Source organism: Corvus kubaryi, unplaced genomic scaffold (genome assembly GCF_017639235.1).
Source record: "Corvus kubaryi isolate FWS band 111438036 unplaced genomic scaffold, C.kubaryi_AGA036_p1.0 37341, whole genome shotgun sequence".
Classification (NCBI taxonomy): Eukaryota; Metazoa; Chordata; class Aves; order Passeriformes; family Corvidae; genus Corvus; species Corvus kubaryi.
In genome coordinates, this window is record NW_024581112.1 from 1072691 (window position 1) to 1099947 (window position 27257).

At 37.9% G+C, this 27257-nt stretch overlaps 1 protein-coding gene across 1 annotated transcript in view; it reads left to right on the forward strand.

Annotated features, from left to right (window-relative positions):
* The first annotated feature begins 138 nt into the window (after nt 1-138).
* LTN1 (listerin E3 ubiquitin protein ligase 1) overlaps nt 139-27257 on the forward strand; it is a 33348-nt gene continuing 6229 nt past the window's right edge. Inside the window, exons 1-24 of the mRNA XM_042031509.1 lie at nt 139-247; nt 1860-2063; nt 2371-2469; nt 3455-3685; nt 4656-4708; nt 5132-5312; nt 6083-6256; nt 7324-7514; nt 8702-8846; nt 9566-10351; nt 10836-10877; nt 12060-12252; nt 14656-14895; nt 16535-16688; nt 16944-17094; nt 19223-19424; nt 20313-20472; nt 20641-20745; nt 21005-21147; nt 22948-23083; nt 24156-24300; nt 25372-25585; nt 25860-26097; nt 26905-26979. Coding sequence (XP_041887443.1) covers nt 206-247; nt 1860-2063; nt 2371-2469; nt 3455-3685; nt 4656-4708; nt 5132-5312; nt 6083-6256; nt 7324-7514; nt 8702-8846; nt 9566-10351; nt 10836-10877; nt 12060-12252; nt 14656-14895; nt 16535-16688; nt 16944-17094; nt 19223-19424; nt 20313-20472; nt 20641-20745; nt 21005-21147; nt 22948-23083; nt 24156-24300; nt 25372-25585; nt 25860-26097; nt 26905-26979 — 4304 coding nt within the window. The 5' untranslated portion in view covers nt 139-205. The remainder of the gene's footprint in view (nt 248-1859; nt 2064-2370; nt 2470-3454; nt 3686-4655; nt 4709-5131; nt 5313-6082; nt 6257-7323; nt 7515-8701; nt 8847-9565; nt 10352-10835; nt 10878-12059; nt 12253-14655; nt 14896-16534; nt 16689-16943; nt 17095-19222; nt 19425-20312; nt 20473-20640; nt 20746-21004; nt 21148-22947; nt 23084-24155; nt 24301-25371; nt 25586-25859; nt 26098-26904; nt 26980-27257) is intronic.

Below are 27257 nucleotides of genomic sequence, written 5' to 3' on the forward strand. Positions count from 1 at the left end.
TCCCTAAGGCCGCTCGAAGTTGAAGATCGATGGATTTTATTTTTATTTCTAAGGATGGTGTTGAGTTTAAGGCCTCACCAAGCGGGTTCCCTCCCGCGCCGCGCGCCCCCTGGCGGCGCCTCGGTGCCCGCGGCCGCCGGGCCCCGCCCCGGAACTGTCGCGCTGCCCGCGGTGGCTGCGGCCGGGCCCCGGTGCCGCCGCCGCCATGGGGGGCAAGAACAAGCAGCGAACCAAGGGCAACCTGCGGGTGAGCGCGGCCCGCGGGGCCGAGGAGGGTGGCGGGGCCGGGCCCAGGCCTCGGGGCCTCGCGGTTCCGGCACCTCCGGGTGCCCTGGGCCGGGGGCCGCGGGCCGCCGGAGCCCGGCTCCCACGGCGGGGCAGCGCGATCTTCGGCCCGGTTGTGGTATCTGGCGCCTCTTGGCCTGAATCGTGCTTTAGGGGAGTGTGACTGCTGCTGCTGTGGTATTTGTACGGAGAGGGGCAGCAAAATCACCGCGGGTGTAGATTCAGCAAGGTACCGGTGGTACATTCGGTGTGTTTTTCTGTGCAGAGTCTTAGAATACTCTTGCCACAAGGCCAGAGGTGATGTGACATCTGTCCTATCACTCAGGATGTGGGAGAAGTCTGGTGTTCAGGTTCCCTAATTCCTCCCTGGATTTAGGGAAGACTAGGGAACGCAAAGCAGCGTGTTCGTAATAGCTCACATGCAGAAAAGGTGATTTAAACCCCACAAGCTCACACAATTGCTGCTGTCATTAGAAAATAAAAGATTAGATTTCTAATTAGAAATTAGAAGATGTCCCAGAGGACATTAAAGCATCAGTCAGTTTTGGGGCAGTCTTTCCAAAAGAGAGTGGTTGAAACAAACCTGAACGAATGATTCAACTAGCAAATGGGGTAAACTAGAAGAGGTGCTGAGCTCCAAAACGCAACTGTGTGATGGTATTTGTTATACTTGTTACATATGCATGTTTTTGCTCCATTCCTCTAAATAATTTTTTACCATTTGGTTGGTGGGCGAATCCTTTGATTTGTCTGTGTGTTTTTATTTATTCAGAGATACAAGGAGCATTCCCTGGGAGCTGTATTGGCCCATGATAAGAACCAGGAAAACCAGAAGTAGTGAAGGAGGATAAATAGTTTCTTAATAAATTGTTCGCTTGCAGAAGGAGTTTTCTGTTAGGCTTTATTGTATAGCAAAAAAAGCAATAAGAAGCAATAAAAGCAATAATATTTTCCATAAGTATTCATGCATTATGAGAAAAGAGAATGCTGATTTGCAGAATCTTGGAATAGACTCAGAAATGTTGGGGTTGGAAGTGACTTTAAAGCTCATCTGGTCCCACCCCCTGCCATGGGTGGGGATGCCTTCTGCTAGATCAGGCTGCTCCAAGCCCCATCCAACCTGGCCTTGAACACTTCCAGGGATGGGGCAGCCACAGCTTCTCTGGGCAGCCCGTGCCAGGAATTCACCTTCCTCACAGGCAAGAATTTCATATTTAATCTAAACCTACTTCGTTTCAGTTTGAAGTCATTCCTCTTTGTCCTATCACTACAGTTCCCGATGAAGAGTTCTCTCCAGCTTCCTTTTAGGCTCCCTGGAAGGATACTGAGGGCTCCCTGGAACCTTTTCTTTTCCAGGCTGATCAGCCTGAACTTTCTCAGCCTGATCCTAAAGAGAAGAATCATTTTCTAGGTCAAATTTCTGTGTTTAAAGCACAGGTGGACTTCTCTTTGTGAGACTTTCTTTTAATTAGAAGGTTAATTATACAATATAAATAGGATCATATCTTCAAATGCATGATATGTGCAAAATAAAATGAAATAGATCATTGACTCTTATCCCTGTTTTTTGTCAGCCTTCTAGCAGTGGCCGAGCTGCAGAGCTCCTTGCCAAAGAACGTGGAACAGTGCCTGGGTTTATCGGCTTTGGAACATCTCAGAGTGATCTAGGATATGTTCCTGCAATTCAAGGAGCAGAAGAAATAGACAGCCTTGTGGATGCTGATTTCCGAATGGTGTTGCGAAAACTTTCTAAAAGGGATATCACAACCAAGTTAAAAGTAGGTGTATCCTTTATCCCCCCCTAATTTATTTGTTTTTAATTGGAGAATAATACAGTTTTCTTAAGGGTGGAAGAGGATGTAACTAACACTAATTTCACTTTGGTGGATTTGCTAGAACTGCAATCCAGAAGATATCTTGGCTACCTGTAGCAAGCTCCATGATGCAATTATCTCTATAGATGCTCAGTTGCAAGAAATGAATTGATTTTTGGAAAAGGGAGTTGCAGTTTCAGATACAGACTGGTAAATTACAGAACATACCTACCTGACTTCTTAAGTCATGCTCTTGATATTTTGATTTTAGGCTATGCAGGAGTTTGGGACAATGTGCAAGGAAAGAGAAGCGGAAGTTGTTAAAGGCGTTCTTCCTTACTGGCCGAGAATTTACTGTAAAATTTCACTAGTAAGTATTGAAGTATTTAAATTAAAAACTTACCATGTACTTCCTGTGACTACCTCTGAGGTGGTCATTGTTGAGCTATCTGCCTTTGTTGGAATTACTGACTTGTTCTAGGACAAACATCAAGTTGAAGGAAAATACTGTTCTTTTTTTTTTTTTGATGTATTTCAATATTGGCAGTGGGTGGAATCTTGAACTGTTGATGTCTGGGCTGTACTTCCTTGATAGGTCTGTTAGACTTTATGTTTAAAAGATGGTACTGTATTTCTTAGGAAAAGTTCTTTTATTCCAGATTCCAGAAAGATTCCAGAAAGGCTAGAGAGTCTGTTCAGTTAATCTTCTTGATCTAAGACTAATACTTGACTAGACTTAACACTAAAAGAAAACCCCAAACCCAAATATGAAAAGACCATGTGTAGCCAGATTAGCAATAGATTTTTTATATATTTACTGTATTTCCAAGCTCTCTAGAATGGCTACTGTTGGAAACATGATATGGGACAAAATGAATCACTATTCTTACCCATTAGAGTAATTACTGACGTTTCTTTCTGGAGTCAAGAGTGTAGAAAATCATGATGTTGTAAATTCATATGCAAATAAAGGATAATGATGCACAGCTTTATGGTAGTTCTAATTCAAAAGATGTCTTCAAGGCTTCCTGTTTCTCCTGCCTCTTCTCTGTCTGTAAAATGTTTGTGTAAATTGGAAACAAAAACTGTAGTTAGGGATATCAGAGAAAGGTTACAATTCTGAGTGTACAACACTTTGGGAGTATGATGCTACTAAATTAGGACTCTCCCCATATCTTGGGAGAGGTAAACTTTTTTGTTGGTGGTGTGTATTCTCAAATTTATGTTTCAAATCCAGTTAACTGCAAACATGGCTTTTTAATCACCCCTTTTGCTTTGAAGTACCTGAAATCAAAGGTACATTTCTTAAATCAATAAACCTTTCTCTTACTCTTCTTTCTTTTTTTGTTTAACAGGATCATGATCGCCGTGTTCGAGAAGCAACTCAGCAATCTTTCGAGCAACTGATTCTTAAAGTAAAAAAACACTTAGCTCCTTACTTAAAAACTATCATGGGTTACTGGCTGATTGCTCAGTGTGACACTTACTCCCCTGCTGCTTCTGCTGCAAAAGTAGCTTTTGAAAAAGCTTTTCCTTCAAGCAAACAACCTGAAGCCTTAGTATTCTGTAAGGATGAAATTCTCAATGTGAGTTTATAGTTTTATATTTCTTTAAGGCTTTGTATATGTAAACTTCTATTTCCCCATCTATTCTTCACGGTTAAATTTCTTTCTCGCCTGAAACTTTGCTCCTGTGAAGAGAATCATAGAATGGTTTGGATTGGAAGGGACTTCCAAAAGGTTCATGTTCCACCCCCTGCCATGGGCAGGGACACCTTCCACTAGACCAGGTTGGTCCAAGCCCTGTCCAGCCTGGCCTTGAACACTTCCAAGGGATGGGGCAGCCTCAGCTTCTCTGGGCAGCCTGTGCCAGGGTACCGTCACCGTCACAGGGAAGAATTTCTTCTGTAAGGAAATATAAAAAAGAAAAATAATAAAGAATGCAGAGAAAAAAATACATCTGTTTTTTTGGACTTGAGATGAGAATGACTGGAACCAGAGGAATGACTAGTGAATTTCCTTGTGTGCATTCCCATGTAATGATGCTCAGTCAACACATAATGTTGCTGACAGAGGGAGTAATGATGCTGGAGTAGTTTAGCTGCAGTGAACAAGGGATGAAGAATGCTGAGCAGTGTTTCAGCATCTACAAGTTTAGTTCTGACCAAGGTTTATACTCTTCTGCCAGTCAGATATGATACGGAATTGACTGAATTAAAAAAAGGTAAAAGATTGCATTGCTGGCCGATCATATGCAAACCTGACTATTTTGATTTGCCTCAGTTTGGCTTCTTTTTAGCAGGGGCACATTGGCACAGGGCTGTAATTTACTAAGTATTATGAAGACTTAATTCAAACAGTACCACAGCTACTATGTTCAGCATGAGTCAAATTCTTCTCTAGCATGTTTACTAGCATGTCTAAAAATACTAGAAAGACAACTCAGAGGTTGTGGAATTTTATTGTAGGGCTGTCTCTAAATAATGTATGGACTGTATTGTTCACATATAAATATTAGATTTCTTCATGTTTATATGTATTGTTTTTTCCCCCATAGGTACTTCAAGATCACCTTCTGAAAGAAACAGCTGATACACTCAGTGACCCTCAGTATGTCTGCCTGCTTTAATGTGTATTTAAGTCCTTAAATCTTGGTCTGTATTGGGTTCTCTGTCCCTGGAGGTAGTGATTTTAGTTTTGTTTCAAGAGACAGAATAATTATTTGAGTCCAGATCCCAGCAACTTTGTTTGGAACTTAAGTATAAATGGTTTTGAAAGTATTATCAGTTGTCTAATTCTTGTTTCAGCTCTTTTAAGAATAGCATTTGTGAGTAGCTGGAAGATGAGATGACTTGAAACTCTTTCTTTTCTAACACTTTATAATGTAATTTAGAACCTATGGAACATTGCTGTCACCTGAAATCAAAAGAGCAACACAAAAGAATTGAAGACAGTTTCGTTAAGAAAAACATGGGATGCCTGCTGGTTTATTTGCGGTTCACTTTAACTTTTTTGTCTGTTTTGCTTTCTGAGAACTGTACCAGAAGAAGAAAGGGAAGCCAAATTTTTCCGGATTCTGACCTGTTCCTTGTTAGCTTTAAAAAAGTTGCTCAGCATGTTGCCAAAGAAAGAGATGCATTCACTGGAGGAGAAGTTAATGTCACTTCTGTCCCAAAACAAATTTTGGAAATACAGCAAACACAGCTTATCACAGGTGACTTTTAAATTTCTTCTTTATTTTGCTTGGTTTTTGTAAAAGGTAATGCACTTCACCTAAGGAAGTATTAGTTACTTGTATTCTACAGCTATGAACTTTGTACTTTGCTTAGGTTTGAAACAGCCTTCTGGTTTCTAGGTAGATTCCAGAAAGGCTAAAGAGGCTGTTCAGTTTACATAATTACAAATCTTTTTGATCTAGGACTAATATCTGACCAGACTTAATGTTAAAAACCCCCCAAACTCAATATAGACAATATTGCTTGTAAATTTGTCCAGTAAGCTAAATTTTTATTTTCAGATTATCATGATCTACTTTTTGGCAATTTGCCAAAAATAAAAATTCATGTATAAGGTACAAACTCTGTCAGTTCACAGTATGTGTTCTTAGTGCCTTGGGATTTTCATTTTTTAAACCATGTTACTAGTCTTTAGTCTGTCAAGACCAGCAGTGCATAGAGTGATGAATTCATGCCATAGTATTTTGTTTAAAAGTTTTAAGTTGCTTTTGGGAAAAAATGCCTTTTGAGAAGTATATAAAAATACAACTTTTGATAAGCTTTTTATCACTAAACAAATTATGTTAAAATATTTGATAAGACTGTTGAATAACTGCTTTGTTTTTCTTCGTTTTTAATAATATTTTAACCTTTGTTAATAGGATAAAGTATGGGGATGGCATGTTGTAAGGTTTTGTTGAATTTAAAAGGAGTTTTATAAACTACATGTAGTGACAAATTGTGTTTTTTCTTCTGTGGCCTCTGTCAGGTTCGCTCAGCTTTCTTTGAGCTGATTTCTGCTTTTTGCCAGCATTTGCCTGAGATGGTGAGAGCTGAAGCACCAAGAGTTTGTCCTGCTGTTCTTCTCAGCATTGATGACAGTGATGCAGTGGTGTGTCCTGCTCTTTGGGAAGCAGTGCTTTATACTATCACCACTATTGAGGTAATGTGGGAAGCCTAAGGGGCAGATACTTTCATCAAATTTAACTTTTCACTAAGTGTTGTTGTTCTCCATGTAGAATTAGGAAGACAGGCTTGTCTGGGTTTTATTTATGATTAATAACAGGAACTCCTTAAGGCTGCATCCTCCTTTCAGTGTAACTTTCAAATATATCGTGTCTAGCAAATCTGAAAATTAGAGTTGTGTTATGAATTTAATTTAATTAACCTGAAACCCTTTCATTAAATGTAGTTACTAGTAAGTCAAATAGTGCTTAAAACCTTTTTCTTTGTTAAAGACAGTTACAAAAATGACCTGCAGTGTGTTTTTGGTTAGTTTGTTTCCCCTTCAAATGTAAAGGTTCTATAGCTTTTTATTTTTTTCAAATTTTAAGTGAAACACCAGCTTTGCATTTATTAGCAGGATGAGGTGTTGCCGTAGACTGGGATGCTTTGAGGGTTTAATACTGCAGATCCCTTTTGCAACTGCTGGAATGAACTGTAACAAGTTTTCATGAAGAAAAGCCCCTAAACAGTCTTTGTTCAGCTTGTTATAAATATAGGTACCTTGAACTATAACAAATATTATAAGAAATAAAATAGATCAAGTGACAAAAAATTTTAGGGAGGGGAAAGTGCCAAAGCATCTTCTAACCATCAGAAAATTTTTGAAGAGAGTTTTGAAGTTAGTGATACTTCTAAAGTCAGTTATTGGTTGGTCTTGATAATGAGAACTTAAATACAGGTCTAATTAAATAGTGATTTCTATGAAGCATCATGAAAGCATTATTAAAGAGAAACCTTTAATTGCAGTTGGCTAACAAGGAAGGGCAATTGATTTTAAACGATGCAGAAATTGTTTTATCATGTTAACTTCTTAAATTCACAAGCTGAAATAGGGAGAAAGTGATTTTAAAGAATACTGGCAAGTGAGTAACTTAACAGAATTTAAATTTCACAATAACTTGTTTCAGTTATAATACAGGGAGGTGGGTTAAATGCCTAGCTTGGGAGTTCTTCTGAGGCAACATATTGTTGTTTAATTTATAGTAAGTGAGTTTCTTTCTGTAGGGCTGTTGGAGTCATGTAAATGCCAAAAAAGGAGTTCTGCCAAAGCTCTGGACAGTGCTTCGAGAAGGTGGGCGAGGATTAGCCACTGTTATCTACCCAAACCTCCTGCCCTTCATTAGCAAGGTGCCTCCTGACGTTGTGGAACCGAAGCTGGAATACTTCAGAGTTTTTTTCAGCTCTATAGTTCAAGGGTATGGACCACAAATTTATTTATTTGGAATCAGTCTATTTTACATTTGGAAATAAACTAATCTTTAAGCATTTAAAGATGAATGAGAATCATAGTTTAAAAATTCTTTTCAATATCCAGAACTGGAGTCAGTCCTTTGTGGCTATTCCTGTTGTCTTAAATCTTCAGCTTTCCTTTTGATTTCATTACATCTTCCTTACATGAAGCATTCTTATCTTTCCTTGTCCAAGCTTTGTGTTTATTCCATGACCAGTTTGAAAATGGAAAATCAATTATAATTAAGGGTGACTCTTTAAGAATCAGGTTTTTCTCACCAGTGGGTAATTCTTACAGAGGGGATTAGCCTTGTGATAGTGACATTTCCTTTATGCAGGAACTGTAATTCTTGTGATACTGCTTTTTAAAGGATTGAAACTGCTTTTGCTGTGTGTCTTTAAAATACCTCAAAGCCAACTTTCTATCAAATGTAATTTAAATGTGCACCTGTGCATTGTGTACTCAAAAGCATATAGAAATTATTTTATGAAGTACTGAAATTTCATTTATTTAAACAAAAATCAGTTCTCGACTGATGTTGGTGTGGCAATTAGCGGAGCTCTTGGGGAAGAGAGTTATGTAGGGGTTTGATTGAAAAGTGTATAGAATTTTATTACCAGTAGTAAAATGATTGTAATATTTCTATGATAATTTGTGTGACCTAATATTTATTAAAAAGCAAAAAAATTGCAGTTTTTCAGACTCAGGACTTGTGAAACTGTCTTTAGGTGGCTCTTTTCTTTTTTTCCTCTTTTTTTTCCTTCTTTTTTTTCTTTTTTTTTCCTGTAATGACAGAAAGTGACGCTTTCTGAACCTCTGTAGTGTGTGTGTAAGATTGCAAAGGAGTTTTGACAGCCATCTGAAACATAAGACAGTGTGCTTGACTGTATATGGTTTCTCTGTTTACATAGATCTTTTTTTTCTGAATGCTAAGACTGGATGAAGAAGTTATTTTGATGCAGGTTCTATTAAATGCCTGGGTTTATTGACTTTTTAAATGGAATTTATTTTGATCTGACTCCTATAAATGGTTCTATGATCCTGCATTCTCATACTGGTGTTGTCTGGATCAGAACAGCGTAACTGAGGGTGCATTGGTGACATTCCTACTGGGTTTCTTGGAAGCACAGCTGACTGTGTGTCCTCTTACAGATTGTCAAGTGAGAGGACAATAGCCAGCCCTTCAGAAAGTTCAGCAATTATAAGTGCATTTATGGAGTGTCTGTGCTTTGCTGTACTACAGAAAAGAGAAGAAGATGACCAAAACCAAATTCATCAAATGCTTATATGTGACCAGGTATTCATCAGAAATACTGAATATTGTTGTGTGTACATTTAATAATTCAAAATTAAAGAAAAATGTGAGTTTTAGGTGAGGATTTACTTCTCTGTTGAGAGTTTCTCTAGACTTTATGAAAAAAACCACACAGAATTGTCAGGGTTGAAAAAGACCTTTGAGATCATCCAGTCCCACTGTCAGCCCAGCACCACAAAAATAGCCCCCAGACCATGTCCCCAAGTGCCTCATCCAGGCGTCTCTTAAGCACTTCCAGAGGTGGTGACTCCACCACCTCTCTGGGCAACTTATTCCAATGCCTGACCACACTTCCAGTGATTTTTTTTTTTCCCAATACCCGGTCTGAATTTCCCCTGCTGCGATTTAAGGCCATTCCTTCTCATCCTTTCACTTGAGACATGGCAGAAGAGACCCATCCTCACCTCCTTTCAGGGAGTTGTAGAGAGCAACATGTAACAAAAGTAATGGTACTGAATTAGGGTTTTTTTTTTCTTCCTATGAAATCATCCTTTTACTGTGCAATTTAAGTTATATTTAAGGGAAAAAGTGCCTCCCACCCTGTATATTTTTGTGATGTGTTCAAGCATATGTAATTCTGATATTTGCAGAACTGCTTCCAGAAGGCTTTTCAGATTATATAATTTCTTGGCATTATAAAGAATAAAATGATTTTATAAATTGGATCACTGTTCTTTAATACTATTTTTTTGTCTTTATAGCTAATTCCTTTTACCAATGCTGTACTTAAGGAGCCCAAGTTACAAAGTGGACCATTGTTTTATCAAATAGCAGAAATGCTGAGTTCCTGGGAAGCTAAAGCAGAACTCTCCAATGATGATGGCACAGATGAACTTTTCCAGAAACTGTTGTCAGAATTTTGGGACCATCTTTTAAAAATGTGTATACTTCATGTTGATAGGTTGGATGCTGATGAGAAATCATTGTTTGCCATATCTGGTATGCTAGAAATTCTTCAGAATCCAAAGAGTGCTACGAAACCAAACAATAGAAAATCTCTCAAAATCCGATTTACAGACGAGGATGAATCTGAAAGGAACACAGAGAATCGAAAGCTCACGGAAATGAGAAATGGTGACTCTGAAATTCAGGCTGAATTGCAGCAAACGTCACGTCTGAGGAAAGAACCTCTAGAGAACTTAGTCTGCAACCTGGCTGAGCTGAGCATTGTGTATGTCAATGAACAGAAGTCAGAACTGCATTTGAAATTTCTCTCTGCCCTGCTCAACTCTTTTTCCTCAAACAGAGTTTTCCAAGTACTTTTAGAGCAGGGAAATGATGTAAGCCCTGCTCAGGCTGAATCCCAAAATGAAATGAAAGCTCATAACCGAAGTCCAGCTGTACAATTTCTGTATATGAATTTAATAACTTGGCTGAAAGAAGATTGGAGAAAAGACACCCATTTCCTGGTTGATATTTTATACAGTGTACTTCATTGTTGCAACAATAATGATGAAAGGAAAGTCATTCTTGATGATTTAGCAAAGGTATGACTTGTACATTATGTTATTAATTTTTATCAAAGTCATTACTGTTTTTGTGGGCTGTGGTTCATTAATAATCTTCCTTTGGCACTGTCACCTGGAAGATAATTCTACATGAATTTGGGTTAAGTTCAGCATAAGGAAGGTAGTTTTAGGAAAGTTTGACATGATAGTGTTGATGTGAAAGGTTCTGTCCCTTTCTGTAGGGTATAAATACTTTTTAAAAAGCAACATCAGAATTTCTCTGCTCTTGCTTCTTTATACAGTGTACTTTTACAGTAGTCACTGGTAGCCTTTTGTATAAATACAGTCCCTTATTTTGCTGTAGAAAAAGATTTGGAAGACAAAAATGATATAATCAATAACTTTGTTACTGAATTTTAGCAGCTTCTACTTACACCCTACAGAACAGTTAAAATGGCATTATTGCTTCCTGTTCAGCAAAGATTTTTATTAAATATTGGGGAATTTTGTTTTTTCTTTTCAGATGGACCTGAAATGGGTTATTTTTCTCCAGATAATTCAAAAGGTACCTCTTAAGGTTTTTTTTGTTCCTGTTATGCATAGTTTTTAATAATCCTCTGATGTTAGCTTTAAGACTCACATGTGTTTGTAGTGATAATTTCCATAGTTTGAAAATCTTACAGTTTCAGAGTAGTGTTTGTTTCAAATGCACTTAAATCTGGAAACCATCTTAAAAATGAAATGATGATGCCAAAACAAAAGAGTATTTGTCCCTTCTGGTTTTGGTCAGCTTGCTTTTTGAGCCAGAGGGATTCCTGATTTGTTGATCATTTCTTCTAAGCTGGAGAGAATGGAGCTGGGGGTTAGACCAAGAATTTAAATGATTATTTATGTCATCATCTTTACAAGGTGCTTATGAGGAAAAGGTAGTATTACATTTTTTCACACTGAATGTTGACAAACTGACATTTAAGTGATTGCATGGGATGAAATAGGAAGTGTATGACAAATTTTTGGACAAAAACTCATAGCACATGACTTACAGTCCAGTGCACAGACCACAGGATCTTCCCTCACATATGCTGTATATTTTAGGAATATTCAGTTTTTATGATTTTGTAACTTACAGTGGCTCATCAGCAAAATAACGTTTTTAATTTGTGACCTTCTATTTCTTCTTAAAGAAATTCAGGTGCTGTAAACAGTATTTTTATGTTGTAAATAGATTTTATTTCAGCCAACTTGGTCATCCAGAAGTTATTTTTCTAATTCCTGTGTAGGGATTTCCTGGGCTCTGTAGTTGGAGGACAAAGGTAATGGAAGCATTTTCAGAAGGTGACTTATTTCACTCTGCAGTAGAGATCTGACCCAGCCATAAGTTGCTGTCTCTGACAAAAAGAAAGTTGGGGGTGTTGTTGCAGATATAAAATTTAAAGACTGTTTGTGGCAGATGATATAGTTCCCACTCTGCGTGTGCAAGTTTGACATATTAATCTTACACTTAGTAATAAAAGTTAATAACAGGTTACCCAGAGAAGCTGTGGCTGCCCCATCCCTGGAAGTGTTCAAGGCTAGGTTGGTTGGGGCTTGGAGCAACCAGATCTAGTGGAAAGTGTCCCTGCCCATGGCAAGGGGTTGGTACTTAAATAGGAATTTGGAAGATGATCTTTGAGGTCCCTTCCAACCCAAACCATTCTATTATTCTATACCGTCAAAAGGTTCTTGGAATTTTTTTCTTATGATCCAGGCATGCTCAAGCACAACGAAACTTTCCTTAGTCTCTGACTGGCTGAAAGGAGACACGCTTGGAGAAAGACTAGTAATGCTGGCAGATGATCTGTGTCACCTGGGCTTAAAACCTAGAGCAGCCTCATCAGAATCAGCCTCTTCAGAAAGGTGGACCCTCCTGAGCTTGGTGTTGTCGCAGCATGTTAAAAGTGGTGAGCATATGTAATCCTTGGAGTTTGTGAAGTGTAAATGTTGCACTTAGACTTTGCGTAAGGTTGAAAGGAATTTGGGATCTTCCAGAATACTTCATGTAGAGCATTTAGGCTTTCTCCTGGTAGTTTTTTGTTGATTGGTTGGTTTTTGTTGGGGTTTTTATTTCTTTGTTTTGGGCTTTTTTTATACCTGAGGCAGTTTACTGCATCCAATTTAATTTTATAAACACTAACTTGTAGCAACTGCCATTTTTTTGGTCCACATTGCTAAATGCGGGCAGTGTTTAAAGAGAAGATTCAGATTTGCAAGTTTTGAAAAGTTGAAGAAAATTTTAAGTAAGCTTGATCTATTAGCTGATGTGCTGTAAAATAATATGAATTTTTAAACCATACTGTGTGAAATTTACCTTCAAAACTAGAATACAAAGTCAATTGTTACGGGCCCATGTGTGTTTTAGTAATGCCTTGTTACAGGACCTTTGAATTGTTTTGAGCCATTTCCATTTAGTTTCATGTCTTTTAAAAACTCTGTGTGTGCTCTTATGCTGTGTGTGTAATCTGATTTTTTTTATTAATAGCATCCTATTTAATTTATTCCTTGCATTTTTCGTATCTGATATAGACTTGCAGGGGAGTTCAGCTTTCTTCATTTTTTCCACGTAAACTCAGCATTTGCTTTGATCCCTGAGGTGACATGTTTCAGTGTCAGTGGATGCTGTGCACATTAATGGTGCTTTCAAGTTTCAAAGATGCACACAGGCAACTCACCGTGGTGGATGTTCTTAGACAAGGCATCCTGAAGGTGTCCTAAGATTGTTTTTTCTGTTACTGGAACTTTTGATGTAAAGGACCATCAGGAAAACCTGTTTTCCTCTCTCCATAGAGAGTCCAACAAATGTGCTTGTGAGGCAGTAATCTTCTAGGGCTGATCGTCCAGTGACTTTGCTTTTTGACTCTAGAGCTGGAGGCACTCCTGAGTTCATTTTCTGCTGGGTGCTGGGTGACCTGTTTTTAATTCATATTGGATAAAGCCTAAGAGATTTTGAGGAGCTATGGTGGTTCTTGACTTAGTCATTCAAGCTGAAATAGGGTATGTGAACTTCCAAAAGGATTTTTTTAATGAGATCTCTTGTAAGTTTTTTAAGGTAAATTGTCACAGAGGAAATAGACAAGCCTTTCATGGATCAGTAGCCTATGATGATAGGAATTAAAGGGGAAAAAGGATAAATACTGAAAGGAAGATAATTGTTTCTGATAAATTATTAATGGTAATCAGACCTGAAACTTCACAGACCCATAGCAGTGTGTTGCGATACTGAATGCTTAACTGATACAAAAGATTACAAAAGAAATCCAAAGCCAATAAGTATTACAAGTGTACATGGGAAGAACACAGTTGTAACTGTATCAATTCAATGATAGGCTCTGAGCTGGTAAAACTCAAAAGAGATCTGCAGTCATTGTGGTGTTTCTCTGTAAGTGACAGGTTGTAAAAAAGCAGTAAAAAAGGAGTAATACAGGTTATTAGGAGCTGCTGTAAAAAAAACAGAGGACAAATGAAAATTATTATAGCATGTAGTAAATACACTGAATATGTAGTCAGTATCTGGAATACTGCATGTAGTTTTGGTCGCTGCAATATTTTTGTTCACCTATATGCTTTTGAAAAATGTTTAATAGAATTAGAATATGCCCAAAGAAATCTGGCAGGGATGGTTAGACAAACAGTGGCTTCTGCTTGTAGGGGCAAGAAAACAGATTTGAATTTGTCAGGTTGTAGTGGAAGCGATTAGGGATGGGGTTGTGCTTAAGAGCCATAAAATCATCATTTGTATAGAAAATGCAAATAGTGAGAAATTTATCATTGTTTCTTTCAGTGGAAGGACCTGAGTTTCTAACAGATGCTTAGATAGCAGTCTTGAGGGACGAGAAAAGTACACTTCTTCATACAGTTTATAATTAAATAATGGAACTCATTGCCACAGAATACTGTGGAGTTTGAGGAGAAATGGAATTGGCTTGCTTGTATCCCATGAAAAAGGAACTAAGCATGTTCATGGCTATATGCAGTAGTCCGGTGAAATCTTGGGCTCACAGCTGGATGCCAGAAGCTAGGAAGGAATAAAAGGGGGAGGGATTACTCTGCACTTGCTCTATTTTATATACCTTTTTCAAAGCTGCTTCAGCTGGTTTGGAGAAAAGACACTTGGCAGTGTGAAACGTTGGTTGGTGTCTGTGAAATAAGAGAGTTTAGGGATTCATTAGACTGAAACTGCTTTGCACTTTATTTTGAATTCAAAATTAGTAAATAGGAATCAAATTGGTCCATATTAATATGACATCTTTGCATGGTCATGTTCATCAAGTATTCAAAGCATACTGTCTTTTTCCTCTGCCCAATAGAATCACTGATTGGTGAAACTTTTGTTGAAAGGATTATTGATAAACTTCAAGCAGCTCTGTCTAAAGCAAAGGATCTTTCTGAAGCTGGAAATACTGAACCATCAGTATCTTTCATCTGCGATGTGGCCTCAAGCTTTTTCAGCTCAGTGAAAGGGTGTTTGCTGATGCCATCCTCAGAAGACTTGCTCCTTACCATCTTCCAGCTGTGTGCTCAGAGGCAGGATGCAACACACTTGACAGGTAATCTGGAAAAAGAACTTCAGCTGAGCTTTTTCATAGGTGATGATTACATCTAAATTCTTCCTTTTCATGAAACAGAATCATGTGATAGAATACTGAGTTCACATACATGAAGCATTTGCAGCTGTAACTAACATAAAAATCTGTCTTTTCATTTACAGTGCCCATAGTTACTGCTAAGCATCAAGTCCTGTGCATCTTTACAAGGATTTTGAAGTTTGATATTAGAATCAGCTAACTTGGAGGCTGTGATATTGCACACTTTTTGGAGTGTTACAGAAGTTATTTAAAGTCTATGAAACAAAACAAATGAACATATTTTGTTCATTTTGCAGTCTGGGGCGTCTATGAAAAAATATGTGCAATCGCTTCATTACAGATAACATGTATTTATTCTGAAACCATTTTTATTGGCCAAGTTGCCCAGATAAATTGTGATCCATGCCTCTCTCTACCAGCGTGTTCCGGTTTGGCCAAATCTAAAAATATATCCTCTGAGGCAGGCTACAGCCACCCCTCCCCCACCAGGTTCAGGAAGAAATAAATTTTCCTCAAAGGAAAGTGAAAGAGATAAAAACTATTTATTTAACAAACACACAGGAAAAGGGATTATGATGCTAAATAATAAAACCTCTTGCTCTGCTGAGAGAAACTTGGGAAAATTTCAGAGTCCCTCTGTAGTCTCTCTCTCCCCCCCTCCTTGGAGTTGGGACAGGGTGGTGGGCCCACCTCCAGGGCCAAGGCCTCGGTGGAAAGTCCTCCCATTGTATTCTGATGTTGAAACAGTCCAGCAGAGAAAAGGGAAAAAAAAACAAAGTCCCAGGAAGACAAAAGTTTATCTCTCCGAAGGAAAAGGAGCTGAGGAAAAAAAACTGCTGAAAGCTGGCTGGAAAGAAAAGTAAGCTGGGTGCTTCCCTTCCCTCTCGCTGTCCTGCCACAGTTGAAAAAAGTCTCTGTCTCTGTGTGACCTTGAACAAGCTGCAAACTGCTTTGAAAAGGTTTTGCTCAGTTTTTCCTCCCCCCTCTCAGGCTCAGTTTAAAGGCATAGAAGGGCACAAAAATTAATTTCTGGGCATAGGGCAGCAATATGGGATACACATCATAAAGTCACCCCAAGACATTGCATCTCATGTTCAGGCTGAGATCCTGATTTATATTCTTCGAATGCAGAATTTGAGAGTGTTAATTTGGTACATGCATTTACTGACATTAATACAAATAAATACAATGTTTTAGTGTTGTCATAGAAGTGAAGTAAGACAGTACTAGCTTGGAAACCACTGCTGCTTTATAAATGACTCTTGATGTTGTGAATGTTCAGTATTTGGGTAGAAAGATCTGTGGTTTTAAAGACTGTATGGACATATGGTAGCAGAAAACAGGAACATCAATGTTATTCTCAATTAAATTAAATCTTACCTGTGTGTCAGAGTTCATTTAAAACTGCTCTGCAACAAGAAAGCTGTGTGTGTGCCCCTGATAATTTTTGCATGTAACCACAGAAAAGAGAATTGTTTTCCTACTCTAGGATCTTTAGACATGTTGCTGTATGCTGTAGGTTGTAATTAGAGTTTACCTGTGTGTGGTGGTTTTGCTCGTCCATTTGTTGTTGTTTTGTTTTCTTTTTTCCCTACAATAGATTTACTTGTATGCAAATTAAAACACACTTGGATGTCTGGTGTAAATTCACTTGTGCATCAGCTTCAGAGCACTCAGAAACAGAGCACCTTTTTGCTTAAAGCTGCCCTGTGGGTCAAGAACCAAGTTCAGTCTTCCTCCTTGGACGTTAAAAGGTAATTAGGATGCACATGTCTGTTCCATAATGTGTCGTTCTCCAAAACAAACCAGGATCAGTGCTATACTAGCCTTTACTTAATTGACATCTGTATTACTGAGAGACTTTTCAGCCTGTTGGAGGCAGTGGGTAGAGCAGAACTTAAAACCACCCCTGGTACAGCAGGTATGGAGCATTGTATCAGTGGAAAATTTGCAGGTGGCTGTTAATGAATAGTGCCAAACTTGTTTACAGCGTTTTCTCCTTTTCTCAGTCTTCAGGTTTTGATTTCTGCAGTCAGTGATCTGTTGTTGAAGCTCATGGAAGCTGATGGACAATCTGGATATCTTGTGAGAGCTTATGATGAGCATGTCACACCAAACAAAACTGAGTGGGGGAAATTGCATGAGTCTCTGTGCTCTGAGGTATGGAAAAGATAATGGATTGCACAGGGTGGTCAATCTTTCCTCAAGCCTCTGTCCCCTAGGGTGGTAAGCATTCTTCCTTTTGACTGGAAGACTGCACTTATGAATACCACATGTTTGTGCAGAGGTTCTTTTCAGCCTCTGTTCATAAAGAGAACAAAATCTCTGTATTTATGGACCCAAAAATCAAAATTCATGAAATTACCTCTTCTGCATGGAGCACCAGCAACTTGCTTTACAATTCAGGAATTTTATCTGACAGAGTTTATATTATGAAGATGTTCTTATCTCTAAGTTAATTCTTCATAAAGATGAATTTTGTGAAAGACACCAATTTCTGCAGAGGAACGTGCTGCGCTAACTATCAACAAAATGCTGACATACATAAAGTAGAGAGTGGGGAAGGACATAAATTTCCTGTCCAGCCACCAATCTTCAGTAGCCCTAGAATTTCTTGTAAAATATGTAGAGTTGTAAAGAAATGTATTTGTTTTTGAGGCATCAGTGCAGTTCCAAATTGCTGCTTTGCAATTAGGTTTTTAATACAGTGGAGTGGGTCATCCTCACCATTGTGCTTTTGTTGTCAATGTGTATGTTTCATGGTGTAGTGGTTTGGTCCAAAATACTCATTACTTACTTATTTACCTTCTGTGAGATAAGAATTAGGAGAATGCAAAGCAGGCACAAAACTTAAAAGAATATAGAGAAGTTTATTAACAGACCTAAAAGAAAGAAAAAAAAAATCAGACCAAACCTTCAGAACACTTCTCCTTCCCCCACCTTTTTCCCTTCTCCCACTGACAATGTAAAAAGACAACCCTTGAGATGTTCAGTCAGTTTACCACTTCTATAATAACTTTGTTCAGTGTACTTAGGGAGAGGAGTCTCTCTTGCTCATGCTATGGAGACATCTCCACAAGAAGTTCTCTCATGGATTCAGTAACACAACGAGACAACCGCCCGGGTTGGTTCTCTGCTCGCATGTGAGAGTCCCTTCCCCCGACCTACAGCTTTTCCCACAACTGCTTTCGAGGGTCCAATCTTGAGCTACTGGGGCACCATTTTAAGGTTGAGCTGTTCAGAAACAAAAGCTCTCTTCACCCATCTCTGGGAGCATCCTCATCTCTAGGAATAGAGGCCCTCCCCCTTCCCTGGGAGCAAAAGGGTCCTCATCATCTTCATCTCTAGGACTATCTCTGGGAGTATCTCTAGGAACAGAGGTCTTGTCCTTCCGATTTGGAGCAAGAGTCCTCATCACTTCCATCTCTCCCTGTTCAAACTTCTCATCAAATTACAGCTGCTTCAGCATTTGCTTGTTTCAGCATAGGTACTTTTGCTCACAAGTACAGTTTGAACGCTCCAACCCCCCATGCTTTCATGAAATTACAACTGGTACTCTGATATATCATAGTCCATCACCACCATAGCTTTACAACAGAATTTCAGCTTTAAGCATCTCCTCTTTCTCCTCCCTCAGGGTTTCAGCTCTTCCTTCTTCACTGACTTTGGTGTCTCTATGGTGTTTTCTTCACCTTCCCTCTTCCTCAGACTCGGAAGAGGATTAATGTCTGCAGGCTTCATCTGTTCTGGAGGAAACTTACAGCACTAAAAAAAGTGTTAATCTCACCCAGGCCCTGCAGCTGGAGTTTGCTTATTGCTGTTGGTCACATGATCTTTGCTGGACAGCGGAGCAGCGGTCTCAGATGAGCCCCGGCCGCAGCAGGGGCTGCCTGCACAGAGCAGGGCTGTGGCGGGGAGGGTCGCGGATGGAACAGGGCCGCGCCATGGCTGACCCGACCCGGCCGCACTGGGCCGCACGGCTCTCCCCCAGTTAACTGTCCCAAGGCCGGAAGCAAGAGAGAGCTTTCCCAGGGTTTGTTCATTCTTAAATGTGGACCACAGAGGCATGTCAAGCTCTTTAAGTGGCTTAAAAAGTTGCCAATATTCAAACTAGCCAGTTGATAGGTTCTGTCAGGTCATAGAGGAAGCTGTAAGCACCTCTTTGCAAGAGAATCACTTCCGTAGCTATGCTAACCCATGACACATGGTTATTTCTTAATAATTCTGAATTTTCAAGGTTAAACAGATAAAAGTATTTTTTCAAACTCTTTTTATGCACATGTTACAGTGGATGCACAAGCCTCTTTTGGAAGGAAGGCTTAGTATGAATTGTGAACCTCTGGGATCAAGTGTCAAGCTGTGTGGCACAACAAAACTTCCAGGCCATCTGTGTACTTCAGCCTTATTAAGTAAAATGGTACTACTTCAATTGAAAAATGGTGTAGTCCATGGAAATGATGATGCTGAAAGAAAGAAAATTGATAATATAAGTAAGTTACAATGGTAAAACTTAAAGGAATCTTATTTTGTAGTAGTTGTAACCTGAATTGAAAATTAGAAATGCATAGTTAAAGTTTGGCATACAGGTATGAAAAATTATCCTTTTACCTTTTGTTGCTCTTTATTTTTTTTTTTGTTCAGGTCTCCTTTAAAAGTGTGCACAAATGTAGTGTTTATATTCCTGGACCTCTTTTGGTTATATACATCCTATCACAACAGAACTTTGAACTGGGAGAAGTATGAATTTTTGATGAACTTCAGATTTGTTCATTGCCAAAACAGACTGTGCACTGGCATGAGTGGGCAATAAGAACTGTATCCCTCCCTTGAGGGTTTAACCATTATGTAAAGATAGTTTGGGACAACAATTTTTCTTAATTCCATGAGGTGTAATCCTTTTATTTTAGAATGCTCAAATTAAATGCAGCATTATCAAATTAACAATTATATCTCCAAAAATCTCACCATGATGAAAAGTGTAATTGTTTAATGTTGGTCTTTGTAAGCTAATGAAGGAACTGCATGCTAGCTCTTACCAAATTTGCTTGGTTTTCTTCTGGACTTAGATATTGATTGCCTTGCCTGCAAGAAATATATATTAAAAAAAGGGGGAGAACAGAGAGGAGTCATATCATGCTTAATTTGCTTTAAAATTTCTTGAATATCTAGAATAGATTACTGTAGCCTTTTTTTTCTTGTATGTTATGATACAATGGCAAATACGCAGTTCATGCTCTGAAGCACCTGAGATTGCATGTAAAAATAATATCCTTAATGCATTAAAAACATATTAAAAAAAACCAACAAAAACTTGACCTGAGACTTCCTGCTTATGCAAGTCAGTAGTCATTTATAAACAGCAGCTGTTGTTTAATTAGTTGCAGAACTGCTGTACTCATTACAATGGATTGAAGAATTGGAGAATCCTCCTTATTTGCTTCTGGAATATCTTCATATGTTAGAAGAGATGCACATCACATATGAGGAGTTCAGTACTCTGAGTAGTACAGCTAGCCTGCAGCAAACTGTATTTGACAGGTATGTGAGAATGGGTGAAACAACTCTTAGCTGTGTCTTCACAGTTCATATTGTATAGACTGCCACTGTATTTCCATCTGTGTGTTGATTCAGAATGCATCCAGATGTTTTTGTGGTGAACCCTGAGCATCTGTGTATATTAACCAGAGTCTTTCTTCTTCTTTGAAGATCAGAGGCACATGGAAGACTCTGGTCCTTAACCATGGCCAAAGTGATTCATGCTGAGAGCGCTGTATCCTGGGAGAGGAAAGAACTTTTCAAGACAACAGAAGGGTATCTTAATACTGCTGCCTATAAACTTATGGTTTGTTGCAAATGTTGGTAGTGTGAAATGATCCTGATTCTGACCAATGACAACTGAAGGCTGAAAATGAAGTGATACATGCCTATGGCATGTGAAAGTCAGACTCAGTTTAGCATGTGGGATTAGTTATGTCAGAGGATATTACATCATTATGAACTAACTGATACTTTGTTTCCTAGTTCAGTTTTTGGGTTCCTTTCATTCTTGATGTTTTGCTTGCATGAATAGGTTCCTTCCATTAACAGAGGGCAGATTGCATACACTTCAGTGTTTATCACCTTTCTTAATTGAGGAGGAGAAGAGAGAACTTGTCTTCCATTGTGTGGCCAAACTTATGACATGTACACAGACAGAGCTTTCCAGCACTGATGGTGAGTATATTCTTACGTCAGTCTAGTTCATTAGAATTTAAGAACATTTGTTTGTAATAATGTTTGCTTTTAGATAAAACATATTTACTATAAATATTGCTTTTCCTAGAAAAATGCTTTCTCAGTTTGCCTATTTCTTCTAGACTGTTTGGCATAGTAGTTTTCTGTGTCATTCAGAGAGTACAAGCTCTGCTGTCAGGTACAAAATTAGAACTAAAAGATTTAGGCTGATATTATTAAAAGCATCTTGATGTTGCTGTACTTCTAGTTTGATCTATCTTATATAAGCACATCTGTAAATATGAAAGTTTTCCATGAACCATTTAGGCTTTACACAGCATGCAAAAATATTACTATTGTCAACTGCTTATGATTGTCTTTAGATGCCTTGCCAAGAATTCTTTCACAGTTTACATATAATTTTTGAGTAGCTCCTCCAACTGAAAACTGCACTAGATTAACTGTCTGCAGCTGTGGAAAATTACTTAAGAGGTAATTGAGATGTACGATAATATTACTTTAACTATAGCCACTTAATTTGGGTCTATGTTTTCACAAACTTGCTGCTTTTCAAGAAAATTATTTGGAAATGCTCACACACAGTCCTTCTATCTGTATGAATTAGATGCCATTTAAGAGGAAAGTAATTTCTGTTTTTGTCTCTTACTGCTTTTGTGTGTTCTTGCACACACTCTTATTGATCAGTCTATATGAAAACTGAAGTGTAGGTTTTGTAACAGAGCTGTGTGTACTTAAATTGAAAAAGACCATATTTGGTTACTTTAAACTGTGGGCGTCTGTCCCTTGGCAGTGTTCTCAGGATTTCAGATGAGTTCTTCAAATGGGTGTTCTTCAGGTATGAAAATTGTCAGTGCTAGTGTCATGCGGCAATTGAGAGGAATCTTAAAAATCTCTACTGTGAAAGTTTCCTACTCTTTCATCGTAGTTGAAAGAGATGGAAACTCCTGGCTTTTTAAGTGAACCAGTGAGGCAAACAAATGTGTCTCTGAAACTTTAAGCAGAAGAAAATGGAAGAATCCTCACTCCTCCTCTGTTGTGGAGGCCTTTTCTTTGTAACCAGCATTTCCCTTCTACTACTTCTCAGTTTTCTAGGGATTCCTGAGCAGAATATGTATGTCCAAATTCACATTAAGTAGTAGGTTGTAGGCTTACCATTCCAATGGTCTCTTTCTTTTCAGATCGGGAAAATGCTGCTAAAGTTGTTTAAGTGAAGCAGGGCTTTGGTTGGTTTTGCTATGCATATGTGATACTTTACCTTATTTCTTTGTCAATGTGCTTGTTGGCAATGTTCATTTTCTCCAAGAAATCTAGATAAATACAGTTCTTCTTAAAAATGGTAAACAGTACTAATGCAACAGTTGTACTCCACTCTAAAAGTAAAAATTAATATTCCAACTAGGACTCCAATTAACATTCCAATAATATTAGAATTCACAACTTTCAGTTGCATTGTATTAATTAGCTGTCCAAATTATTGCTTAGCATGCTGTATTTTTAGTAGCACAAAGAAATTCCAATCTTAGCAGGTATTTTTCCTTTTTTAAAATTTTATGAACTATCACTTAATCTTATACTAGGTGGTTTTTTTTATAAGTTTGGGTTGGATATATTATTATAATTTAACAATGACATCTGTGGGTTAAGTGCTCAAAGAAGAAACCTTAGGTATTATCCAAACTGTCCTATGATATTAAAGTTAAGTTCTGTTGACACACATTCTAATATTTGTTTTGTCTTGATAATTAAGACTATGAAATATATGTTTTTATTATGTCATAGGAGCATTTGGATGTCTTTCCATTTTGAACTCCTGCTTGAAGGATAGAAGTATTGATTGTGATCATCTACTACCTGCAATACTGAAAATCATAATATCTTGGAAAAATGATAATGAGGACAGCTTTCTCTTTAGCTGGTGGGTGCAATTTCGAGATAATTTGACTTTTTTTTTTTATTTCTAAGACAAAAGTTTAAAAAAATACAGACTAGTAATTAATTCAAACAAAATCAATCTGTACAACTGCTGTCTACTGCTCTAATATTACATATTTAAGCTTTTGTAGGACCCATGGTTTTAATATCTCTTTTATTAGGTATTTACAAACTCATGCTGCAGAAAATTACCTGGGTGGTTGAAGGCTGGGAAACTAAGGAGCTTTTGAAAGATGTCAGCTGTTTTCAAATGCATTCAGAACAGACCAGCTTTTGTAGCTGTTGCTGGATATTCAGTTCCAAGTTCTGATTGCTTATTTTGGCAGCAGGGAGAAAACTTGCATACCAAACTTAAGTGTCTGTCTTTTAAAATTCTGGACCCGAAAATGTAACTTGTAAATCTTTGAGCAAGGAGTGAAAATATACTGAGATTTATTTGTCTTGACTATAGTGAGAAAAATCCAGGCAACAAAGTTTCAAAATAATCCTAAAACTGTAGAGTGGTCTGGGTTGAAAGGGACCTCAAAGCTCATCCAGTTCCACCCCCTGCCATGGGCAGGATCACCTTCCACTAGACCAAGTTGCTCCAAGTTCCATCCAGCTTCGCCTTCAACACTTCCAGGAATGGGGCAGCCACAGCTCCTCTGGCCACCTGTGCCAAGGCCTCACCTCCCTCACAGGGAAGAATTTCTTCCTAGTAATCTAAACCTATAATGTATAATATTTGGACACTTGAGGGCTAATATTTTTTCCTAAATCACTAACTTAAAATGATTATTTTTCTTGCATTGATTTAATTAAAATTGCTAAATTTTGTAGTTTATATAAGTATATTGCTCGAACAAATGTGTAAATTGTACAAATTTATGAATCTGTAGTTTAGGAATCTTACTTCAACTTGGCAGCTAATGTAGCACTCTGCCTTTGAAAGACAGAAAATCAAAAGTGCATAGGGCAGAGCGTGGTGGTTCTGTGGGGAGGAGTGAAGGAAAGAATATAAATACTCATGTCTACAACATCTAGCTATATAAGCTTTGGTTGTATTTTTATTACAGCAATCTGAAAGAAACAAGTGCTCAATTGCTTGGTTTCAACATTGAGATGATGCGTTACCTTCCCTTGTTGCTGAAATACTCCACAGCTCCTTTGGCTGATAACGAGTGGGACTTTCTGATGTGCTCCATGCTGGCTTGGTTAGAGGTAATATGGAAGCATTTTCACTTTTAATGTACTTACCTTCTTGATTATTCCCTGTATATCACATGGACACTGTAGTAATCTCAGCATACCAAATACTTGACACAATGTTAAAAAGAATTGCACAAAATCCTGTTTATATTGGACTTTGGAGAAAGGTCAAATGTGGTTTAAAAGCACAAGCAATAATACTGTCCTCTTTGTGTTTGGAGATAAAATCAGCTCACTCTTCAAGTAATATGATATTTAATAATGACACTGGTAATTGGAGAATAATTCTGAAATATGTCTGCTGTAGGTCTCTATGTTGAAAAATTATATTCCTTCAAGACACAGTCTAACATGATACATCAAAATTAACTGAGTAAAAAGCAGTGTCTGTATTTCAGTATCTAACTGATCACATGAAACATCAAAGTTATATTCTAATGCTGGTAGGAAATAGGTCAGTAGTGTCAGTAGTCAGCTGACTACTTCCTGATTAATCAAATAAAGATACAGAATCTCTCACTCTCTGTCACCTATGCACTTAGAAGGGCAGGCTGGAAACTTCATGTGACCTTTCTTGGTCTCAGGATTAATCTTACCTATTGTGCCTCAGAACTATGTATTTTATTTAAAACAAAAAAACCAGCAAACTTTTAAGAAAATCTTGTTGTGTAGACTAAGTAGGGAATATTTTTAATTGATAATGATACTCCTTTCTGAGGCAACTAGTTAGAACAAAAATAAAAAGAAAGCAGCTGTGTTGGGGGAGAGGAAATGTTCTCCTGACAGCCACTTCAGTAAGTTCCGGTTTTGAGTAGCATGTTGTCAATTGAATTTTCTTTTTGTCATTGTAAGGAAACAATCCATGGTTCTAAGTATTGGTGACACTTGGAAATTCATTTCAGGAAGTCTTATTAAAGTACAAATCCTATTTTTAAACATGTCTCTGCCTCAAATAATTTTCAAATAGTTCTTGCAATTGAATCGTCTTTGAAATTACACTTACTGGTGTAGATGGAAATGTGAAACATATTTTAAAGCAAATTTATGGCTAAGGAATCTTCCTCTTTGTTTATTTCCTCCTAGACAACAAGTGAAAGCCGTTTGCTTTACCATGTCCCACTTGTGCAGATTTTTGCTTGTGTCAGTTGTGACTTGGCATCTGCCCTTAGCGCTTACTTTGAGGCTGCAACTCCTGACAGTACTGCAAATCTTCCTAGGAACTTGGTCAGTGAGTGGCAAGAATTCTTTTCTGAGGGAATTCACAATTTGCTGCTACCTTTGTTGGTGAAAATCACAGGCAAGTATATGACAAGGGGACAACAGCCAGGCTGTTCTGAAATAGAACTGAACAGACCACATTTTTGAATTTACAGGAATATTATGTAAATGGAGTTTATAACAACTCAGTTTTTTTAACACTTACATGCTAATTAGTAAAGTAATTGCATGTAACACAGAGATTCTTAAGATAAGATGGAACCTGCCAAGTGCAGTCTTGAGCTGTTTCCGGCAGAGCTTGTTTGTGGTATCATCCATACGTTCTGCATCACAGCTTGTCTTCTTTTAAATAGGAGAAACCAAAAATGCATCAGGCGGCTCTTTTCAGAACTCTGTGTTAACATCTTTGGGTGAAGCTCTGACTTACATCTCAAAGGACCAGTTGTTAAACCATAAGCTGCCACCGAAGTTTGTTGCAGGCCAGAAGACAAATCTTCCAGATAAACTCCAGACTCTGCTGAACACACTCTGTCCGTTGTTGCTTTTCCGGGCTCGACCTGTACAGGTTTCTGTCTACCATATGCTGCATAAGTAAGAAGCAACACATTTCTCACTCCTGTCACCTCTCAACCTTCCTGCCTCTTTTTTTTTTAAATGTATTCTAGAATATGCACTTGTAGCAAAATCATGTTCCTTTATGGGAGAAAATCCTTAACTGGACAATTTGTGTTCTTTTTTGGAGGACACTATATAAAACTATGAATGCTAAAGTTAATTGTATTAGTAGACTTAATAAAGGTGTTTATTTTTAGCCCTTATTTTAGCACTCATAGAATCCTAAAATGTAGACAGAAATATTCCAGGTTTGATCTGGGCCTGGCACTACCATTAATTAGTATGACGTTTTTATTTTCACTAATTTAGGTAAGAAAGTGAATATAAATAGGTAATATTCTTGTGAACTTCTTGCATATTTCTGATACCTAAAGAGACAATACAGAATTTGAAAAATAGTATGTGCATTTGACTCTCCAAAATGCAGAGTGCAAGGCAGGTGGCTTAAGCCAGCCACCATTATCTTTCACTTACACTGAGGCATAAAGTTGCAATAGGTTTATTCTGATAGAGAATTTTATTTTAGCATGACTCAGGAAAAGTAAGAGGTCTGGAAAGAGAAGTGAGCAAAGATACATGCTTGTTGGCTGTCACTCATGAACCATCTTTGCAATGGTGACCTGTCTCTTAAAGATTCTGTTGTTATAGAATAATTGCCATTATTTTATTGCCTGTCAGTAATGTTGACATTGATAAGCAAAGAACGATGCATCACATATATTAAAATAGTTTATTATAAATTATTTAAAAATTAAACCTGATTTCCTTTCCATATTTCTACAGATTAATGCCTGAATTGCCTAAATTTGATGATGAAGATCTCAAGTCCTATGGTGATGAAGAGGAGGAATTGGCACTGTGTGTATTTTTTCCCTCACTTTTTATAATACTGTTTTCCATATTTTTAAAATGTGTTTTTATTAAGATTGAAATTTGCAGCAGAGTAGCTGTCAGCCAGGAGAGGTTAAAAGAAAAAAAATTGCATGGCTATGATAATAAGGTAATAAATACTTAAAATGTTAAATATTTTGGTTTTATCTGCCTTTGCACTAAAACTGGAGACAGTATTTGCAGTTATTTTTAGGTGCAGTTGCTGGACTAAGTGCAGATTTTTGCTTGTATTCAGAATGTGTCCA